General features: G+C 40.7%; 1 protein-coding gene across 1 annotated transcript in view; it reads left to right on the top strand.

Moving 5' to 3' along the window:
- The window catches only part of LOC149142061 (uncharacterized), a 154,437-nt gene that overhangs the window by 101,634 nt on the left and 29,799 nt on the right, over window positions 1–23,004 (top strand). Inside the window, exons 2-3 of the mRNA XM_089451390.1 lie at window positions 8,772–8,929; window positions 10,092–10,394. Coding sequence (XP_089307516.1) covers window positions 8,772–8,929; window positions 10,092–10,394 — 461 coding nt within the window. The remainder of the gene's footprint in view (window positions 1–8,771; window positions 8,930–10,091; window positions 10,395–23,004) is intronic.

Here is a 23,004-nt window from a genome sequence, read left to right as displayed (position 1 = left end):
CAAGAATCCGATAAATTGGGAGCAGGTAAATTTAATTCTTTATGGATGGGCCCCTACATTGTTAAACGAGTGTTAGCAAAAGGAGCCTACGAGTTAATGGATTATGACGGAATTCCACTGGCGCAACCTCGTAATGGGTTGTACCTCAAGCGTTACTATGCTTAAATAGTAACCTGTATGCTTTTGTTGTATTTTGTTTTCGCTAAAGTGTTTGTTTTGGTTGAGTAATCCACCTTTTTACATTTATTGCAGATATCAAACCTTCTGGAGACATGTGTTGGATATGCCAACGGAGCGAGTGGTAGTTCGCGGAACCTGTCCTCCGCAGCCTGGGCCATTTTTGATCCAAGCGGCGAGTTAGTAAGTTTCAGAGGTGTATGTATTGGGAAATCAACGAATAACATCGCTGAGTATAGCGCGTTGTTAGAACTACTCTCTGATGCCATCACCCATGGTATACGCCGACTAATCGTCAGGCTAGACTCACAACTCGTAATACTACAACTCAATGGTATATATTTCGTCCACAATCTAGCTATTTATCGCATGTTTCTAAGGGTTAAGATTTTGGAAAGACAGTTTGATTTAATTCAATACCAACATATTTCCAGAAACTTAAACACATTAACCGACTCATTAGCAAACTATGTGTTAGATAGACATTTGCGACATTTATAAAAAGAAACACATAATCAATGTTGTACATATGGATCACATAACTCAACCAGAATAAAACCCCGAAAATCAAATATATATATATATATATATATATATATATATATATATATATATATATATATATATATATATATATATATATATATATATATATATATATATATATATATATATATATATATAAGCTGTTTATGGTTTACATATAATGTTCTGTAACCAAGACAAAATCGGTCACATGCCCCAAAAACTCAAAATGCTAGGGGGCACCCTAGTCTAGTGATGCTCATGATAGCACGTCAGAGCCTGTGCGATCATGCATAAGAGACGAGTCCATCGTCTAGGCACACCAGTAGTATGCCGCTGCAACTGTAAAGGTAACTCGTCGATCCTCACATCTGGAATGCCGAGAGTAAGGCTCTCAACCTGCTCCTGTACAGCTGTAAGGGTCTCGGCCACGTCAAGGTCACGAAGAATAACCCTCCCAGCAGTCTCCCCTGCTGGGGCAGCGGCTGGCGCTCTCGGGCGAACTGCCGGATGAACAGGACCAACATCTGCATGCACACATGAGTTTGATTAAAGTCTTGATAGAATAAAGCACAAGGACATTATAAACAAAAACAGTAAACAGTGATATGGTCGAAGATTTTACCAATAGTGCCCCACTGCTCACCGCTCGGCAGTACCAAATCCGGATCGCCCCGGAAGTCCATACCAACATATGGATACTCGGAATAGACCATCTCCTGACGCTCAAACCACCTGAAGAAGATATCAGTGAAAGAAATCTGAGATTGACCAGCATGCTTGGACATGTGATCAACCCATCTCTGCATGCGTGGTTCAGTAGGAGAAGGCAAGTCGAGTGCAATGTATTGTGGCTGCATCAGTGGTATCTTCTCCAAAGCAAAGGCGGTCAAAATAGAACCAAATCCAAAGTTCTTCAGCTTCCCGTCCTTTACCTTGGTTAACTGACTTTTCATCTGAAGAAGTACTGCATCACACCAGTTGAATATTTTCGGTTGGAGACACTCCAAGGCATGCTGCACATAGGCTCTGTTGGCTACGTGAAGAGACGCGCTACCGGCCATCCTACCAATAGTATACAAGATAGACCTGAGGGACCTATCAGCAATCTCACGGATAACGATCTTGCCATCTCTGCTCGGCTGAGATCCTTCCCTGCAATACTGACAGACATAATCTCTCACAGAGTCACTCCCTCGGGTCGAACTTGACAAAGAAATGGGGGCACCCCGCCTCGACAAGCCAGTCAAGAAGTAAATGTCTACTACGGTCAAGGGGATAGATTTTCCCCTAATCTGAAATACTTGGTTGATAGGATCCCAAGCGTCGAGCAAATACTGCAGTAGAGAGATCTGTTGTCTCATGCTAGAGATACGGAAGATCTTCAGCAGGCCACAGTTCCGCAGCGCATTCACCGTGACAGGATCATGTAGGGAAATCATGTCCTCTTCTTCATGCTCTCGTTCTCACCATGTAAGGGTCATTTTGCTCAAAGATCCCTGCAAAACAAACAAGAGAAGGAGTAAGATCCTGATTTTGATGCAAAACAGGCAAAATTTTCATCAAAAAATGTGCAACAAGTTCCTCTTTTTCACCCAACGCACCTGCAGGAGTGGTTCACCTGCGTTGAATGTCAAACTGCCTTCATACTGGCTGACATTCAGCGCAGGTTTCGCTAGGCACAGGGTGCGTTGATGGGAAAATGAGCTCATGAAACCCCAGGGGCTCAGAAAAACAGGAAAAGAGGCACAGAATGCAAAAAGGAAACCATGAAAAGAAAGAGCTAGGGTTTAGCTCCTACCTGGTCCAGACGGCGCCGAGAATCGTCCACAGAATCTCCTGAAATCAGCTGGTGAAAATCAAGGGGGAAGAGGCACCTCCAAAGCTCCAACAAACCAAGTTCAAATGAAATGGTAAAATGAGAGGTAAAAACACTTTTTAATTGTTTTTTACGTAGTTCAAAGCAAAATATTAGGGTTTTAATCTCATTTTCAAACAAATATTATTCATTTCTAACAAGTTTGATGCAGCAATTGAAGGTACAGTACTATCTTTGAAAAGGGCAAAGCTAGTTATGGTAAAAAATCAAAGTTAGACCATGTTATCGAGAAGTTTTAGCACACAGTTCATGCTCGTTAAAAAATAAACGCAAGATCCGAGCAGTTTTAGCACATAGTTCATGCTCGTTAAAAAAATAAACATAAGATCGAGCAAATGTTTCCACCGGCGTTTAAGCTCGTTAAAAAAATGAACTATTCCGGTAAATAACCACCGTGAATGTAATATCATGATCCATTAAAGCCTTGGTCGTGTTTGCCCGTCACCTCCACTTTTCCATTGGCCGATCGTTCACCTCCATATGATTGTTTACCCATTTTGAGGAACAGCTGCGAAGAGTGATTTCACTAGCCATTCTTGTGACACTGCCGTGATTGGAAAATTCCAACCCTTACCTGGAATCAGCTGCTAACCCGTTTTATCACTCGTTCCTCAAAAGACGAGTCTTCTTTAAGCTCTTTTCATCTGACTCGTAAAATATGAAAATATTGCCGAGTTTTGGCCTTCCAGCTCGTTAAAGCGACCGGAAGTGCTATCCCTCCTCTAGATTTTAATCTTTTTGGACCTGAGGGATTATTGCACAAAAAGATCGAGCGCTTGTTTTGTTCGGCTCGTTAAAACTATCGAAAACTCATCCCTTCTGTATTGTTTTATACTTTTTCAGACTTAAGGGATTAGATGACGAAAAAGGACTTTCGGAGTTGACTTTACGTACCTTTTCAGACTCTCTAAAAATGAAAAGGACCGAGTTATCTTTGTCGTTAGACTCGTTAAAAGCATTAAATAGCGACAAACTTGTCTTTAGACGAGAACGAGTTTCACTATCGCTAGGCTCGTTAAAACATAGCGATGGGCTTTCCCGAAGGGAAAGTTATAGAACAAGCATATGTTATCCTCCTCAAGCTTGACAAAAATAAAGAGGTACTGGTCAGCAATCACTGGGGAAAAATTGGGAGAAACTCAAGAAAACTTTGATGGTAGCAAGTCGCTCTTGAACATGAAACTTTTCCTCCGTACCACAGTCGGGTTGGGTTGTTTCATTCACCGGTCACATCACCATGGTCTCGCCATACCATCCATATTTGGGGTAATGCTACCAATCCATCGCATAAGTGTCGCCATATGTTCAAGAGAAGTCGTTCAGAGAAGTCAACCGTGTCCCATCCACTGCCATACATTATCCTTCATCCTTTCATGACCACCACCCTGAATCATATGTCATTAGATCATTTTCACCTCCATCAAAATCATTTGCTCCGTTCCGTGTCGCTGATGTGGGATTCATTAAGGCCCTCCTTTGACGGATCGCTTCTTGTCAACATCAGCTCATTATCCAAGAAGTTGATCTAGGAACAACCCCTTCAGTACTTTGAAGCTTGCATGCCTCAATGGCAAGTTTCTCACTTCCGGCGATAGGTATACATCAATGACCTTCGACCAAAAGATTTTGAGTGGTGTTCGACGCCAAGTCCTTTATTCACACTACGTGAATTGTACTGCAGTACCTTGAGGGTCATTATCATTATCGGTGATTCCTCTCGCGCTTGTTAACGGTTTACCTCATTGACCGGTAATCAAGCGATGTCTTTCCATGTTCGACTTCAGAACATTTCTCACATGGATCAACTTGTACTTAGAGTGAAGATCGAACGAGTTTGAAGACCCCGGTTTTAGTTTCATCCATCCGGGCTGCGATATATATTCAGGAAAAATAAAGACATTGACATGTACATCATTGCAGCAGATAATCATCCTACCCAAAGGATGATAATTTCATCAAAATTATCAGTCTACCATCAGACGATTGTCTGTTCTATGTACAGAAAAATGAATTTATAAAGCTGAGCATGGGAATGCCCGCCTCAGCTAGATCATGAAAGCAGTATGAAAAATAATGTATTGTATTGTATTGTATTACAGGTCTCCTCCCAGCAATGAATGAACTTCGGATCCTCCTGATAAAGCATTTCACCCGATAAACGGCCTCATACTTTAGGGGGCAACTGTTATAGACATTTTTGTGCCTTACAGCATTGAGCATGAAATGTCCATAATCCAAGGGATCCAAAGTCCCTAAACATGTTGTTCCTACCCCTAGAGGAACAAGGCTAACAAACCACAGCAATTCACAGAAGTTCTCCACCAGAAACTGCTCAAAAACAAGTCAATTCAGGATCAATTCAGAGGCTCCACTAGCTGTCTACGCTGAAATGCACAGATTACACTGGTTAGGTGCACTGCAACGAAAGTAGAAGCACTACCAGGGTGCGCTGAGCGGGAAGTGACAAATGGCAAGTTCATTCAACGAGGTGGAAAGACCCTGGAAGCTTCCAGAATCTTCTCCAATGACACTTGCCTCAAGGAATTCGACTAGTGATGAGTAAGAGGCTCTTAGTCTCCAAGTGGAAGCAAGAACTGACAGAGGGAGAGGACACTAGTCAGATCTCAAGCTGACTCATCCTCTCTCCAAACATCTATATATGGATCTCTCCTCCATGAGATCTAGAGGCTGGAATTTTGTTATTGCAAAGAATTGCTGTTGGTTTGAGACTGGAATCATTGGGTGCTTAATGCTTTGAAGGAAGGTGAAGATAGGAATTTCATTTGCTGGAAAGGAGATGCTGGATTGGAGCCCTCTGGGTTGTATCTCTTCCTGAACCTTGTTATTCATCAATAAAGCTATCTTGGTTTCTCCTATATACTGATGTATCTTTGATGTATGATCGCATTAGTATGTTTAGTTTATTTCTAATCCTGAACTAGTTATGAATATGAATCTATGTCTTTGTGTAGTGTTCTCTTCTTGTGATCTTGCAGAAACCTTTTGAAGCTGGGCGAGCGAGAAGGCAAGTAGCTGGGAACTCTCAAAGAGAAGAGAAACCGGATCGAGGGACAAACGGAAGACACCGGTTAGTCCATCCATCTCTCTTCATTCTTAATTCATAAAGGAAGAATACTAGAATAGTTGTTTCTGTTTGTTGCTAAGGCACTGTCACACCTTAGGTGGATAGGATCGTCCTGCATAGGCATTTTTCCCCACAACACCAAGCTCCAACTTGGACTTCAGTGAGGCTCCAACCTCTAGAGCACCAACTCTTTTTTCCAGTGGTTCTTCACTTAGAAGCACCTATCCCCAATGACTTCAGTCCTATTCAATTCTGAGGCTCCAACCTCTTGGGATCCAACCCAACTTTGGTATACACTGGTATGCTGCTGCACTCTATTCAACTTTCGTTGCTTCTGCTGCCACTTTTGCCTCTACTACTTCCACTATCTCATACTCAAGTTATTCAACACAACAACAACATCACTGTTCTATGTTGTTTTTTTTTATACATTCTCATGCCTTTGTCCATTCATTTCCGCTAGCTCGCTAGCTCTTTGGCTTCCTCCTCACTTGCTTGAGCTTTGGCTTCCTCAACACTCGCTTGACCTTCTGGCTTCCCTTCTCCATTCACTTTAGCTTCCTCTGCGCTCGAATTAACCAATGCTTCACGGGACGCGTTCAAGAGGAAGATGGGCCGAATTACAATAGAAATGATGCTTATTGAAAAATATCAGAGAGGTCCCTCTTTTTTTTTTCAAGTTCACGAGTCGTGAATTATTATTTGTTTGTAATATAGATGCCTAAGATCAATTCCAGAAATGAGGCGTTTCAACATATATATATATATATATATATATATATATATATATATATATATATATATATATATATATATGACTTCTTTTATTCATAGATGTATTACTTCACGGAAACCATATGAATGAGGCTATAGCCATATAGAGGTCCCACATGCCACGTCATCCTTTTATCGCAATTACCGCTTCCGAAGGTTCGCACATAACATAGTCGATTGCCAATGGCCGATTCCCCTGCTGGATGCGATATTATATAAACTGCAGTTGATATTCTCGTCAGGTCTGCAACCGTTCATCACAATCGGGGTTTGCCCTTGGCCAAGGTCTAATGCGATATCACTATCGGCGATCGCAAGTCGCATATGGTTAGGGCCTTACCTCCACTCCGATTTCCCGATGCGATAATCGCTATCAGCGATCACAAAGGGGCCACTTTGACACACTGTAACGCCTGCTTCCAAAGTGTCGATGCGATGTGCCAGACCCGATAGGATCCCAAATCTCTCATGCATATATTTTCAAGTCCGGTTTCTGCTTGCGATAGTGTAACGACATATATACGTGAGTTTTTCCGCCGATAGTATAAATACATATAGATACAAGTCTTTCTGCCTCTTTTTGCATTAAATGCATATTTATATGGTTTTTGGCCTCCGATAGTATTTTTGTATGCATATAACTCTTTTGTGGACTATACGGCTTCCGATGGCTCCCGATGGCTCTGTCTTGGCATTGTTTGCTATTAAATGCATCCATTGCTCCTTCGATGACTCTGTGTGCTCCTCTCATCTCCATTGTGGCACCTCTGGCTTGGTCTCCTCCTATTAGCCCCGTTTGCTCCTCTTGCTCCATCTGCTCCTCTAGTGGCTCTGTCTCCTCCTCTTGAATATTTCCATATTGACATCAATGACAATCTGTGTCCAACAAATGCATAATTGTTAAGACAGACTGTAATTAAACAAGTTCTGAAGTATTATTTCAATTATAACATTTAGATTGAGAAACACATTAAACATTATGAATAAATTGAGAAAAATAACAATAACACATGAAAATACTTGTCTGAAATTCGCCCAACACATGAATCCTTGGAAATGACTGATCTTTATTTATCAATCTAGCTTGCTGGCTCAGCAAATGATACAATAACCCTCTGGGTCTTCTGATAGAAAAAAAATCTAGAAATGTCTAATAGAATCCAAACCTAATACTTTGAATTATGAAGTAATTATATAAAAGGATTTACAACAATATCTCAAACTATATTGAGAACTAATTTAGGAGAAATACATATCTTCATGCAAGAAGATATAGACAGCTATTGCACTGCTTCATGCTGTCCCTTTTATTTTGGTTCTGCTGGCTTTGATCTTTTGCCCTTTAATCTGATTTATTGTTTGATCTTTCACGTTGGATGCTTCATTTACTTTAGCCTTTCATCTAATACACTTTGACTCTACTGATCTATCCACATCCTGTTACCATGTTGTTTTACTTTTACTATGCATTAACCTTTTTACTACATATTTCTCTAGTAAGTCAGTTAATTTCTCCCATATTTCAGCATCAGATAATTGGATTTTTAGCATCTTTCTATATATTTCATCTGCCTCTACATATTTGGAAAAAGTAGGTTTATTGATAAACAAGTGTTTTACCGCATGCTGGAGGTAAAACAAGTTTTCAAATGTTTGGTAGAGTACTTTGCATGTTGGCAATGCCTTCATTGATGATGTATTTACCTGATACTTTGCTACCTCTCTGATTTTCTTGTTTTAATCCTCCTGTGTCATCAGCTTATCATTTATCGCTAAGGGATTGGGTAATCCCTTTTCTCTCAAAATCTGGAACTTAGCCATAAATCTATCAATGACTAGCTACATATTCTAACACTTATCCTCCAAGTTTTGCATCAAGTTTCTCTTGGAGTGGACCTTTTTGACCTCCAAAATTGTCATTGTTTTGTCCTCTATTTCCAATTCCTGCAGCTCATAATTATTCTTGGTTTTAAGGAATTGGATAATTCTGGCAGCCTCTTCTGGCATTTGTCCTAATTTTGCTTTTACTTTCTAGATGGCAATCTGTAGCCAGTTTTATCAAATCTATTTGCTTGAAAATCACCTGAATAGATGGCCAAATATCATTGACAGAGTCAATGATATTGGCCCATATTTTTTCCTTAGTTTGTCCAAGGGGTTCTTTCAGTGTTAAGTCCTTTTCTAGGGCTTTCAATCTTTCACTCATCCTGGTAGCCTTTTGCACTTCTTCTTTGTGCATGATTTTGGCAAGCTTGTAATCAGTTTCTAAGCTTGTCACTTTCTCTTTGAGCTTATTCATCTCTATGGTTTGTATGGACATTTCTTCCATAGCTTTAACCAATTTTCCTACTTCTTCACTTGATGTACCTATTGCTGATGTAGATGTTGTAGAAACTGGTAGTGTTGTGGCCCTTGGAGCTGTGGGAGCCAATGAGGCTGCCAATGTGGAAGGAACAGCTATGGTAACTGCTGGGATGACATTTACTGAGGTAGTGCCAAGATCAGTTTGTTTTAATTGGATTAAGCTATCCAATTCCTTTTCTCTCTCCCTGTTGTGCTATACAACAGCCCCCCCATTTCAAATTTTTCTTAATCTTATTCTAAGATGCTAAATAAGAAATAGGGTCCCTTTAGTTTGTAAAAAAGCAATAAAACCTTACATAGAAATCAATTTCTTTGTTTCTTGCTTTTTAAATAAAAGTGCTTCAAAAAACCCTCTAAGAAAACAACACACATTGCAAATCGCAATCGCTTAAGGTTAAGGGACATAGAATCCAAATAATTGACTTGCGATGCAAAATTCTCAATCATAGAGCTTCTTAAGCAAACCATTGACAAGCATGTGATGTGATAAAGCCACCGCATATCACCTATTGCAGATTCAAAAGAATAGGTTTTAGCGGTCCTTTGAAACCTTGCGATATGATATGATTCTCGGATTTCGCATATCTCCCATTCCAAATGATATGTTTTAAATGTTCCATTGAAACTTTGCGATGCGATATGGTTCTTTCATTTCGCATATCGCTAAAAGCCAAAAGAAGCAAGCCCCAAAAACTTACGATGCGATATACATTGATCGCATATCGCAAACCTAGAAGAAACAAGTAATACTTAATTCGGGGATGCATGATGCAATGTTAAAACTATAATAAAGTGATTTAATAATAATAAAGGGAAAACACGACTCAAGCGAGTTAAATGAGGAATTATCCAACTCTATAGGCCAGGTCATCACTTAACACAATCGCGGAGATTCGAAGGACTATTAGAACAGTGCACTTATAACTCCTAACTTGCGATATGCGATCGTTCTTTACATGTTAAAATAATATATTGAAATTTCCCTTCGCAAAACTGGAAAGTTTAGGGCACACATTCTAATAAGACCTTTGGAAATCTGCGATGCAATCTATTTATTGAGCAATAAAGTTTCACGTCGTTGGTTATGAAAAAACATTAAAAACTGTTATGACAGCATTCCTTTGAATATTTCATCCTTCGTGTTAATATTAAGTTATAATACGAAATCTCTCGCATCAAATGCTCTTGTTCTTGTTTTCTTCTACACTTCTCTCAACACTATCTTGACAAGCATTCAGCTGCTCTAAAAGTTTTAGCCTATTATTGTCCTTTGTTTTGTTTTCGTAGTTTGATTATGGAAGTATGCAGCCAGCTAAAATGTCAAAGAAAGCTCGGAAAACGAAAGTTCCCCCTGCAATGGTGGAAGGACCTGAAAAAGTAGTATTGATCTCGGATACTACATGTCAAGATTGTGGGAAAATTTCATGGGAAGGCATATATGATATGTTCAAAAAGGAAAATCCAAAGGTAACTGAACGACATGCAACAGCTGATGGACCTGCAAAGTCAGAGAACACACTTGGCGATTTAGCCGACTCTTTTCTGCATCGAATAGCAGCCTGCCCAAAGATTTTGCCATATAATGACATGGTAAATTGGTTAGTTGAAGGCATCAATATAACAGACAATATTCTCTTCACAACTGAAGGAAAAAATGTTTGGATCCTTTAAGCCTGAAGACTTGAAAAAAATGTATCATTTCTAGAGCCTCAGAAGTACTACAATAAAGCATTCCTTGAATCTTTCTCAAAGAAAAATGAAATAGAATCAGACCCCATCAAAAAATGGAGGCACTTCCCTAACAAACACAAGCACGAGTCATCTGGTATGTATTTTGTGGACTCTCTAGCGTCTCCATATTGTTATTTTCTGCAATGATGTGTAGACTATTTGGAAGCCCGAATTCTGCTAAGTTTTCCATTGAAATGGTTCCACTAATAGAAGCAGCATTTAATTCTTTTGTGATGGATTGTGCTACTATCCTATCAAACAAAATGGCCATCCAAATACTTGATTATAGGACAAATATGTTTGTTACCACCCAAGTTGTTCCCCCATTCTATATGAGTGCCTATATAGTTGATACCATTTGTTTCAATTCTGATTTTCCCATTATGGGATGGAAATGGATTGTTCAGGACCCAACCCCTATCTATATTTACCATAAATTCCTGTGGTAGAAACAAAATAAGAAGCATTTCTACAAAATATTTCATGGCTTCATCCTGTTAGGGCCTAAATCTACCTCAGGATAAGAAAGGCAGGATCTAGGGTAAAATCAAACCACGCTTAACCTGGTAGCTAGCCCTACTAGGTCGGGAGAGGGCTCTCTCCTTGTCAATCTTAGGAAAATATGATCAATGAGGTTTGATATGAATGATGTAAAGACTAATTTTAGGCTAGGTATATGCTCTAAAGAGTTTGATTGAATTTAATTTGGTTTGTTGGCTCAAATGTGAAAGGTAGATTTGGGTCCGGGGAATGGACACAGCCTTGCAGAGATCTCTATGGGGCGAGGTAGGCAAATGGTTTAGTACTTTGAAATAAGTGAGATGGAGAGTCTTAAGAATGGTGAGGAGTTGGAGAGGGCATGAAAGTCTCAGGGATCCTCTTCAAATAGCTGAAAACATAAATAACTAAACAAACCCTAGGTAGAGCACTGCACGATCAATGAATTCTACCTTTATCCTTGATTCATTTAGTTAAGATGAACAGAGAGATATGATGGCATACATAAACACATGTAAACTTTCATTACAAAAGGAAAAACAATACCAAATCAAATTGCGACAAGAATCCCACAAAGTGCTGCAAACCTTGGTCTATTCCTTTGCCAAACTGCGGAAATGAATGTACAATAATGCTCAAAGCATTCACGAGAGTCCAACCTCTACAAATTACTAAAAAACTAATAGATATAGGAAAAAAACAACTGATTCTATTCTTTAGGGGTCGAATTCATGAGTTTAGGAGCTATTTCAATAAGATCTAAGCTAAGAACTGAAAAGTAGGTAGTGGAACAACTTGCCTCTAAAACCTAGGAAACTGATTCATTCAGTTTCAAACTACCTTTTCATGATGTATCTACCTCCATGAGTGAAATTTTAGCATATTTACATCAAATTCCATCAAGTTACATCAAATTAAATCATGATTTTGACTATGAGAGAGAGAAAAGTCAAACTAAGAAAAAACTAGGCGAAAAACAGAGTTTTTGGGGCAAAAAAAGTCAATTTTCCATCCTGTGTGTCGCGCCTCTCTCCCTGTGCGTCACGCCTTTTTGTAGCTGATTTTGGAGGCCTTCTTGTGCACCAAATTTGCTCAAAGTGGGCTTGTTGGAAATTTATATCTGTCTACTTTCCAGAACAGGTGGCAATTCTGAATTTGGTGTCCATTTGCCCTTCCAAAAGTGAATTCTCCCAACACTGCTTCCTATGTGGCCAAAAAGGGACAGAAAGAGCATTTTTGAGGTGTTTTTGACCCTTTTGGAAGCCCAAAACTTAACAAAATTTCTTGGCCATTTGTGGGAATTCTTATTTTTGCATGAGGAATCCAAAAATGTTGAGTTTTCCTCCAAAGGATGTCCCTAGCAAAAGCATGTGTCGAGTGGCGCAGCGCACCAAGCAGAAAAACCTGTGTTTTTCTCCAAAAATTCAAAATTGACACAAGTATACAACATTTCTTGAAATTTGGGTTGAGTGTCCTGCATCAACTACTATGTTGGGCCAAGGAAGCTTCAGCTAAGATCTTGAGATTATCTTTCTCTTTCTTGCTCCTCAAAGTTTTCCTCAATTTGGTTTTTAGGCTTCTTATCCTCACTTTGCAATTCTTGTTTTGTGCCAAATAGTGATAAGCCATGTGTCTCAACATCTTTTCTCCTTGTTGGATTTCTCTAGCAGTTTCTTCAAGTGCATATTTTCCACTGTTTGGAGTAAAATGATGAGTATGAAGAGATTTTATATTAATAATAGGTGTTTGCTATTTGACGAATGGGATTGATGAGTGGGACTGATGAATGAGGGATTTGATGTTGGATGTAGGGATTTTTTAGGGAGTGATAGGATTTGGGGATGCAAATTAGGGTTTGGGAATAGTGGGAAATAGGTATTAGGATCTTAGGGTTTTGGGGATAAGGGGGTAGGATGACTGTGAATGAGATAGGGAAGGGAAATGAAATGAGGGAAATTCCAGTGTGAGGAAAGTGAAATGATGCAAGGCGGGTAAAACAGCAAGAAAGACCAAATTGCAAACCCAAGGTATCTTTTGTAGAGCAACAGTGCAGCAAACTAGGGTTTTATATTTCACATATTTACACACCATCAATGAGGACTAAAACCCTTGAAATGGCAAATTGTAATGTTTCACTTACTTTTGGAATGAAATTTGCAAGATTTTTGAGCTTGGGCAAGTCAATTTGAGTGAAATTATGCTTGGAAAACTAGTGCAGCGCACCAACACACAAGTGCACTGCGCCACTACCCAGGTGCGCAGAACCTCTTTAAATTTTACAAGGGTCCGCATCTTTAACACATGGAAGATGCAGTCAGGTGCGCTGGAGACATGACCATTAAGGTACGGGATCGTAGGTAAGACAAAGAGAAAGTGTGGATCGCTAATTTTGTGCGTAGCACCTTTTTGCAGACCAGTTTTGAGAGCCTTCTCAGTGTCCAAATTGGGTGCACAATAGTGCGTTGGAAATATTATTGAGTATTATTTCCAACACCACTTGAATTTTTGAATTTGGAGTTCATTTGCCCTATCAAAGGTCAAATCTCCCAAGACTGGTCAAAATGTGCAAAATGAGGCTGCCTAAAGGAAGAGTGTTGTTGTAGTTAACTTTTTAAGGTCTTCCTCAACTCCAAATTGAGCTCATGATAGTTTATTGGAAAGCTATTTGTGTATAGTTATCATTTCAATCATCAAGTAAGTCATTTGGTCAACGAGGCTAGGAGAAATATTGATTTTCCCAAGGCCACTCCAGAGGTGCAGCAACCCTCTTGAGGAAACTATATCTTTGACATTTCTCTAAAACCATGATAACTGTGTAAAAACTGAAAGAGGCTTTTTTTTTAGGTCATTGAAGAAAAAAAACCTCTCTCACATTTTCCAAATTCATCTTTTCTTGCTCAAAAACACAATTTGAAGAAAAACCATCCCTTTTGTGTGATGAATGGCTTGTTCCTTGGAATGACTTCTCGACAAATGATGGAGATCTAATGTTCGATGATATGAAATGGCCTCATACCTTTTGATATCCCTTACGCCTCCTCTACTTAGACATCTCTGATCCCATAACCAACCCTAGCTCAGTGGGGGAGGAAATTAGGATTTGTTCTCTTTTGCTTTTGCAGGCAGATTGGTGCTCAAGATGACTTGATTTTTTCAGCAGCAGGTGCTTGGCAATATCACTGGCTGACCAGGAGCAGCTTGTAGATACTTATTACATATAGAAGACACTTAAAATTACATAAAATTTGTACATAAAATGGAGAAACCCTTTTTCACCTCAAAACAGAGTTTTGAGGTAAAAACCCTTTATGGAGCAAATCATGAGTAAAATTTTTGATTTATTAAACTTATTAAACATCCTCATGTGACTTCTGGCCTGTTATTGAGCTTTTGAAGATCGTGGTGGTAAACCCTAGACGTAATGAGACTTGAAAAACCCTAAAATGACTTCTGCAAATGAAATGAAATAAAAACGACAGCGAATGATCTGTACATGTGCAAATAGGCCAGCAGATGAAAAGCATGAGGGAAATTGACAAAGAACCACTACCATCAGATGATCCATGACCTAATATAATGCAGTTGATCGGATGAGACACCTAAAATGCATGCAAAAAGAGAATTTTGATCACTGATGGAGGTATGAAGATACCGACACTAACACATCCTACCCATTCATCATGCCATTTTTAATAGACCAACCCCTCGGTTGTTCGAGGAAGCTGGTATCGATTTAAATTCAATAGAAAGTTTGTTTGGGGAAGAGTTGTTCACATAAATTAGGGTTTTGGTAGCATTACCAACCTGCATTTCCTTCCTCTGTATGTCCCGGATAAATTATTGGCTAGGGACATAGCCTGTCAGATGGTTGAAAAAGGGCTTACAAAAAATCTCAAAAATGCCAAGAAATAGTTATGGCTTGCCTTTCTGGTTCATTGTGGCATCTATTCATTGCATGATTATAAGCACACCCAAATTGAAGCTGAGAAAATAAAGGGTTTGAAGCTTGCTATTATTCCCAAAATATAGTATGACCCAAATAAAGTTGCTTTTAATTTTACTACTCATGTAAATGTTAAACAATTCGTCCATGAGAAAGATGAATTCGATGACCTATTTACATTAGCAGAGGCATTCACACAAGTGAACCACATGGAAAAAATCAAGCTGGAACCAGGGAAAATGGATCAATTCATCCAATACAGGGCGCAAAGGCTTCAGACAGTGCCACTGGACTTATTGAATATTACACCAGTCATCCAGCAAACAGAGAAAATCACAGAGTAGGACATAGAGAAAAATTTTAGTGTGGTCGAGACAAGCGATAAGGCTAGTGAACAGTTGGACACAGATGTTCACATTGATCTAATATCAATTAAAGAATGGGAACAATTTGATCAACAGATTAAAGGTCAAAGTGATACCCAAAATGTTATCGCAACAAGATCCCCTTTAAGACAACAGCCCCTAATTCATGATCCTATGAATCCCTGATTATTCTTCATAATCCCTGATTATTCTTCTAAAAGAACTTGAAATAATCCCTGATTATTCTTCATCAAATATTACACTGAGCATAGAGGAAATTCCACCATTAGTTGTGTTTTATAGCCCTAAACACAGAGCTGCAGTCAAAAGGCAATGAAAAAAGAGAAATATAGACCAAGTATCAGCAATAGTGCCCCAAAGAGAATCCATAATGTCATCTGGAGAGACTTAGAAGCTAAACCCACTGAGGACCTAACCAAATTATCTCAGTTTTCAGGAGTGTATACAACTGCCACAATAGATAAAGCAACCAAAGTTAATCAATTGATCAAGGAAAAAGATTAAAAGATTAAACAACTTCAAGAACAGGTAAGGGTAGAAAAATAGACGGTTGATCAGCAAGCTATTGAAAGGCAACAACACTTAGCTCAGGAGTTCGAACAGCTAAAATTGGCACATCATGAAGAGATCAAATCTAAGGATGAACAAATGAAGAAGCTATAACTCTCAATGGAGAAATTCAAAGATAATCCTAAAGTTGAAGAGTTTATAAAGGAAGTGTTGTGGAGGTAAATCCTCTCTGCGAACAGAGATGATCCCTACTAGCCCAGACCGGGTCTAGCAACAATCAAACAATGCTATCACGCAAGTTCCTAATTGCAAATAAGAAGTGGATGGTGAAAACCTACTTGGATTCCAACGCTAGTGTTCGTAGAAGAGGTATCGCCCTCTTTCCTTTGCCTTGGCCAGTCACGATCCCCACGATCTCCGTGATTGGACACCTGCACATGCAAAGAACAACACGAAAACAAGCATAAAATCTAGTAGATGCAATTATATATCAGTCAGAAAAGATATAACTCAACATCAAACATAAGACAATGAGATTGGAACCATAATGATAGTCATCTATTATTAATAAATAACAAAGAAGAATACAACCATTGTTCTGACGTCAAATCCTCCTTCGGCTGGGTAGTCAGCTACACAAGTCTTGCAAAGCTTGTTGGGATGAGGAACAAGCCTCTCTCTCTTTGAGTGACAAGAATCTCCTTACTTAGATTTGGCCTTATGGGTGCAAAGAAGACTCTTGCAGCTTCAAACTCTCTATCACTATGCTAGAACTAGAACTATTGTAACTATGACTAGCTTGCTCAAGGCATAGAGGCAAGCTTTTATAGATAGAGAAGAAAGAGATAGGATCAACCACATTATTCATGGGATTGGCTTTATCACTTAGAAACTTCCATGAAAGGTGGCAAACCACTTTCCTTTCTATGGAGATTCGAAGCCAAACCATCCTAGCTCAACATAGATTCAGTTGGTGAATGGGTTGAAGAGAACCTTCGGGAGCTTGTTGGTTAAAAACTTTACTCAATTCGGTTGGCGCGAGTGCGACTCTGAGACAGAACGCCAATGGCGTGCCCTTTTTAGAGGATTTCCATCATTGTCACGGGTAGTGAACTGTGGACCGGCGCTAATGCAAAAAGAGTTGTTTTCATGGGTATTTCGCAGGAGATGTCTTCAGGGAAAATGAAGCTCATACTTAGAGGAATATGATGCAAGTCGTTTCAGTTCATGTCACTTCTCACAGGTCCCGGAATGAGTCCTCCAGTGTGCGAGAGAGGGGTAACAGGGACGGTGAGAAATGGTGACAAATTGTTGTGTAACAGATGCCCCCTAAAGCATGAGGCCCGAGAGAGAGAGGGGTGAAAGGATTTACAAGAACATGCGTGATTGAAAACACGCCCGTCGGAGAACCTGCGTAAAGAAGTACAACTGATATCTCAAGTACATGATGTATGTGGTATGGACGTAGCCATCCATAATAGAGTACATAACGATCTAGATCCAAGGTATGGACGCAGCGATCCAGAGAGGATCGATAAATAGACTCAGGCATGGTCACAACCACCTAGTGACGGAGTCATGTAATGATCATAATAAGCTACAAATCGCAGCCTGGATTCCAATAGACAAAATCCCAGGTCTTGCGCTCCATCTCAACCCAAACAGAGTACAAGTTCAAGCATGCGAATACATGAGTTGAAGTTGAACATGCATGAACATCGTCTGATTACCAGTCAATGATGAAAACTATTAACAGACGTGAGAGGTACCACCAATAATGACAATGGCCCTCAAGGTACTATAGGTACAATCTACGACGTGTGAATCAATGAGCTGGCGGCGAACACCCGCAGAATCATTCGATCGGAGGCTAATGATGAAAACCTCTCGTCGAACACGAAGAACCTGCCATTGAGGCATGCAGGCTCCAAGGCACCGAAGGGAGTCTCTAGATCAGCTTCCTGGATAATGAGCTGAAGTCGACAGGAAGTGACCTTGATCAAAGGTGGGCCATAGTGTTTCCCACATCATTGACACGAGACAGAGCAAAGATGGTGTGTTGATTTAGAATTATGTGAGGTATCAGAGGGAGGTTGTAATTCTGCAGAGGTCAACTTCTCTTGAACATATCGGCGGCACGACAGTGGACTTGGCAGTATTTGACATTAAATGAGCAGAGGTCATGGTGACAAAGCAATGAGCAAATGAGAGGTCAAATAGGATAACCCAAACCCACGGAGGCTAATGTGAAACAAGATGAGATGCCCCCACCCAGACATGAATGCAGACTAGTGCCATGTTCAAGAGCGACATACTGCTAACACGACGATTATTATGGGTCCATTTTCCCCACCATTTCCGGCGAGTACCCTAGTTATTTTTAGCAAGCTTGACGGGGATAGCATATTCTTGTGAGCGTCATTACGACGGAATCCGATGTCATTAAGTTTTAACGAGTCTGACAAAGGAAGAACTCGGCGTCTTTTCCTATTTAGAGAGTCTGAAAAGACAGCAAAAAGAAAACTCCAGGGGGGTCCATTTTCGTAAAGTTGTGTCTCCCGAGCCCGAAAAAGTATAAAACAATGCTCGAAAGAACCGCCCGACCATTACGATCAAGGAGTACTTTTCATGAGTAGTGAAATCGATCTGAAAAAGTAAAAAAGCGATCAACATCACATCATTTCGTAACCATTAACAAACCTGAAACGACAAGGGTCCGATGATCTTTTCATTTTTTACACGGTCGGAAAAGATTTTAAAGACGACCGCCTCTTATTCATGTTTAATGAGTCAAGAGGAATAACTCGGCAATCTTTTCGTCTTTAAACGGTCGGAAAAGAGCTGAAAGTAGACCTCCATTTTTATTCTCTTTAACGAGTCAAAAAGGAAAAATACTCGGCAATCTTTTCATATTTTGCGAGTCAGAAAAGAGCTTAAAGGTGACTCATCCTAGAGGAACAAGTGGTATAAAGGGTAGCAACTGGTTCCGGCAATGGTGGAACTACTCAAAACATGTAATGGTCAAGAGGCTGGCTAATAAAACCACTCATCGCTGCGGTTCCTCAGGAAAGGAAAAACAACCAAGTGAAAGCATATGATCGCCCAAAGAGATGGCGGCGATGGAATGAAAACAACCAAGGCTCATCTAGTAGAATTCAGCGGATAAACAACAATCACAAGATGTAAATCAGCTATGGGTTCATTTTTACACAAGCTTGAACCATGGAGAACTTTGCCTGGATTCAGTTTCATGTTTACGGAAGCTTGAAACGAAAAACTATGCTTGTTATAAGTTCGCATGCCCTCAGCATAATGACGCAAAATGAGGTACATGCCCCCCAAGCTTCATTGCATTCAAAAAAGTGGATGGAATGAAGGTTCACTGTCGAGATCTGGGAAAGACTCGACTTGGATTTTACGAGATCTTAATCAAAGACTCGATTTGGAAAAGGAGGAGTTTCATTTTTTAATGAGGTTGACGCAGTAAAATAACTATCCTCATAACCCTTGTTTCATTTTTTAATGAGGTCGCCACAAGATCAAAACTATCCTCGGAACATGTTGTTTCGTTTTTTAACGAGGTCGCCACAAGACCAAAACTATCCTCGGACATGTTGTTTCGTTTTTTAACGAGGTCGCCACAAGACCAAAACTATCCTCAGACACCTAGTTTCATGTTTTAAGGAGCTTGACACTGGAAAGGAACTATGCTCCACCTAAACTTCATCATAATGAATAGAAAGTCGGGGCTTCCAAGATTTCCACTCCCGGTGGAAGGGAAACATCGTGGAAGTCAGGGCCCAATGCCCCCAGGACACTATGCACGATGGTGGCATCACTGGATCTAGGCATGGGATAGGTGGCCACGTAGTTGATCTGTGGTGGGGTAGATGCAACTGGAGGATGAAAACTAGGAGGGGACGACAACGGTGCAGGAGGCATCGGGGGACTAACGAATGACACTTGATCGATAGTCACAATTCTTCCATCGTGCGGAAAGCAAACCACACGGAAAAGCGAAGAAACGAGGGCCCCCATGGCGTAAACATAGACGCGACCAAGGAGAAGACCAAAGTCTAAAACACCTTGGGTAACCAAGACGTCTATATAGATGGTTTTTCCTCCCAAAGTAATAGGGAACTTCGGGAGAACTCCTAGAGATGGACAGGCTCCTCCGTCGAAGGCCAACAGATTCTGAGTGACTGGCCCAAGCTGCAGGGAACCTAAAGCTTGCCAAGTAGTGTATGGCATAAGACTGACAGATGCCCCTTCATCCAAAACAGTGACAGGTACTGCCTTAGCACAGGCATGTACTGTGATCTGGAAAGGCATGTGGGATGGAAGGCGACCAGCGATCAGGCGATTCCAATCAAAGGAAGCGACCAGACTACTTGGTGGGGGAATCGTATGATTGCCCCCATGTGCTAAAGGAACTGAAGGAGAACCTTTGGTGACTCCGCTGGGGAATGGTCTTGTTGTTTGATTTGTAAACTTTAGACGGAGCCTAAAGTATGGCCAGGTAGCCTTCGAAATGCTATTGCTTTGGATTATTGAAGTAGATCAATGCCACTTCAGTCAATCTCCGGTTTGGTTTACGAACTAAACAACTTGGAGTTTGTCTTGTCTCTTTGGTTTTTCTTGCTTTGATTGCTTAGATAGCTTTCTGGGTTGGATTTCTTGTTGTTTCTTGCTTCCTGGTTTGCCTAGATACTGTCTTCAAGCCCTGAGTTGCTTGCTTTTGTTTTTGACTTAGCAAACTTGATTAGCGCGCTTTTTAGCCTTACAGTCGCGCCAATTGGCGCAAGTTTCTCAAAAACAACCCGTGCCAATCCCATAAAAGCACGAGTTGCAGCCTGACAGTCGCGCCAGGCCTGTCAACTTTTCCAGTTCGCTTGTCTTCAAGCCCTCTGAGCTTGGATTTGTATTTTGCCGCGTCTTTTTCAATTACTGGAGTGTGTTTGATCCTTGTTTGACTGGTTTTAGACCTTCATCCTTCGGGTGTTTGCCTCTTTCTATCGATTTCACTTTTTAGCCCTAGGGCATCTAGTGGCTTTGTGCATCGAGCCTTCCGTAGGAGTCTTGGGTTCTTTGATCGTCCAGTCGACTTTGTGATTGCTTTTTTCATTTGCTCGGTAGTTGTCAAAGCTTTTTTTCAAGCGATTTGTTTCTTTGGTTTCGCTTGGCTTCGTTTGGGCTTAGATCACATAGCTCATAGAGGTCTTTGTGCTTTCTTCTTGGTTTGAAGGACTGCCTTGGTATTTCGGGGACTTGATTGTGTTCTCATTGAGTGAAGTTTGTCTCTTTTACTCGTCGTTATTATCTCTCAAAATTTGTTTAGTGCACTTTGCCATTGAAAAGAAAACAAACAATCTCTTTTGCTTTGAATTAGTTAATGGAAATTAGAGCTTTTCGTTGTTGTTAGCGATTAGTGACTTTAAAGAAAAGTTTTGTTAATTGCCATTAGCTGCATTAGGGTTGTTGTTGATTGTTTTATGGTCATTTTGTTTGATTGAAAGTTCTCAACTCTCTCGTAGTTAGTGTTCATCGAACGAAATGATACTTTTTGGCATATAGCTTGCATTTAGGGAATTGTGAGAGATTACATACGGTAGGACCTGGAAATCGAAACCTAATCAAAGATCAACCGTAAAATGAACTGAATGAACTTAAAAATGCATTAGAACATAACACTCACTGTTTAGAGGTCTAGGCTAGAGACGTGCTCCGGCGTCGTTAAACCTAGTCACTTTTGTTTCACTTAAGGTTGGGTGATTCCTCCTTCCATGACGCAACAAGTGGTCTAGCACGGACTTGAGCTCCCACGTACCGTCGAGTATATGGGGAGACCCCACTAGGTTATCATCCTTTATCCATAGGAATCCGTGTCTGCCGCCTTACAAGCCGTAATGCACCGAACACAGCATTAGGGAAGATTGACTTCCGTACGGAAAGTCCTTGGTTTTCATATGATTACCAAAGTGTATATGCAGTTTTACGGGTTGTCTGGTTAACCCTTTTGCCTAGTTCTCCATAGTAGTCACTTTTGATCCTTTTCAGACTCCTTAAAAGAAAAGGCTCACTTGAGCACTTGTCACTTCGGGCTCACAAAACATTCGAAGGTGACTAGAGTCACCTTTTTGTCCTTTTCTCGACTCTTAAAACATGAAAAGGTCAAGCTCAGTTCCTTTGTCTTAAAATTTATTCGGCCGCGTTCACATTTACCCAGTTAGATCTTGTTGGCGTTAGCTTGAGCGGGCTTCTTTTCATTCTCGATGGCAACTTTTCCGGGGTTCACCAACCCAGGGATCCCCTCTGATGGGAACCCTGGTCATTTCGCTCCTTTTGGAAATGTTGGTGCTCCTTATATGGCAACGTTGTCCCTCCCAGGGTTAACTGTTGGGTTACCGGTTTGGTTGTTCTCAACCTCTTTGGTCCCTGTCGTCTCACCGTCTAGTCAATACGTCCCTCCACCTGAACAACATCATGTTGATTCTAAGGTGGATCTCTCCCCTTCTACGCCCACTTCTACGTCCTCATCTTCTACTTCACCTGGTGAAAGTCTAGATTCGAGTAACCAGGTGGCTAAGAAGATGAAGAAGAAGATGAAGAAGAGGAAGGCTCCCAAGGGAGAGGTTACAAGTGCAGCTACCCCCTCGAGTACACCTGAAGTCAGGCCACCTTCTGCTCCTCTGCGGAAGGTCAAATTTCCTTGTAGATTATGCAAGGGGGACCATCTTCTTCGTGATTGTCCTAGCATCCCCAGGGTCTTAGAAGTATGGTCTCATGATCCGTCCTACCCCTCATCGTCCACTGAGGCTCACGGCGATGTTCCCCTATCGACTAAAAAGGGTAAGGAGAAAGGGAAGATTTGAATCCCCTGTAGACTTTGTGAAGGCAATCATCCCCTTCACCTTTGTCCGCTCATGGATAAAGCCTCCGTTGTCTTGGAAAGTCTTACAGCTCCTTCACCCCAACTTCCCGTTGGTTATCAACATCTCTCTGCAGCTGCAGATCGTTCCCCTGCTGACAAAGAGATTGCTTCAAATTCTTCTCTTCTCCAGGCCCCTCTTCCCGAACCCGGTTGTCCCCAGCCTGTTCCAGACCAACCATTGGTCGGAAAGAGTGTCGACTC

The sequence above is a fragment of the Pinus tabuliformis genome, chromosome X (genome assembly GCF_031772625.1).
Source record: "Pinus tabuliformis cultivar Carrire ecotype Pingquan chromosome X, CPIR1, whole genome shotgun sequence".
NCBI classification, from domain to species: Eukaryota; Viridiplantae; Streptophyta; class Pinopsida; order Pinales; family Pinaceae; genus Pinus; species Pinus tabuliformis.
This window is presented reverse-complemented; position numbering and strand designations above follow the sequence as displayed.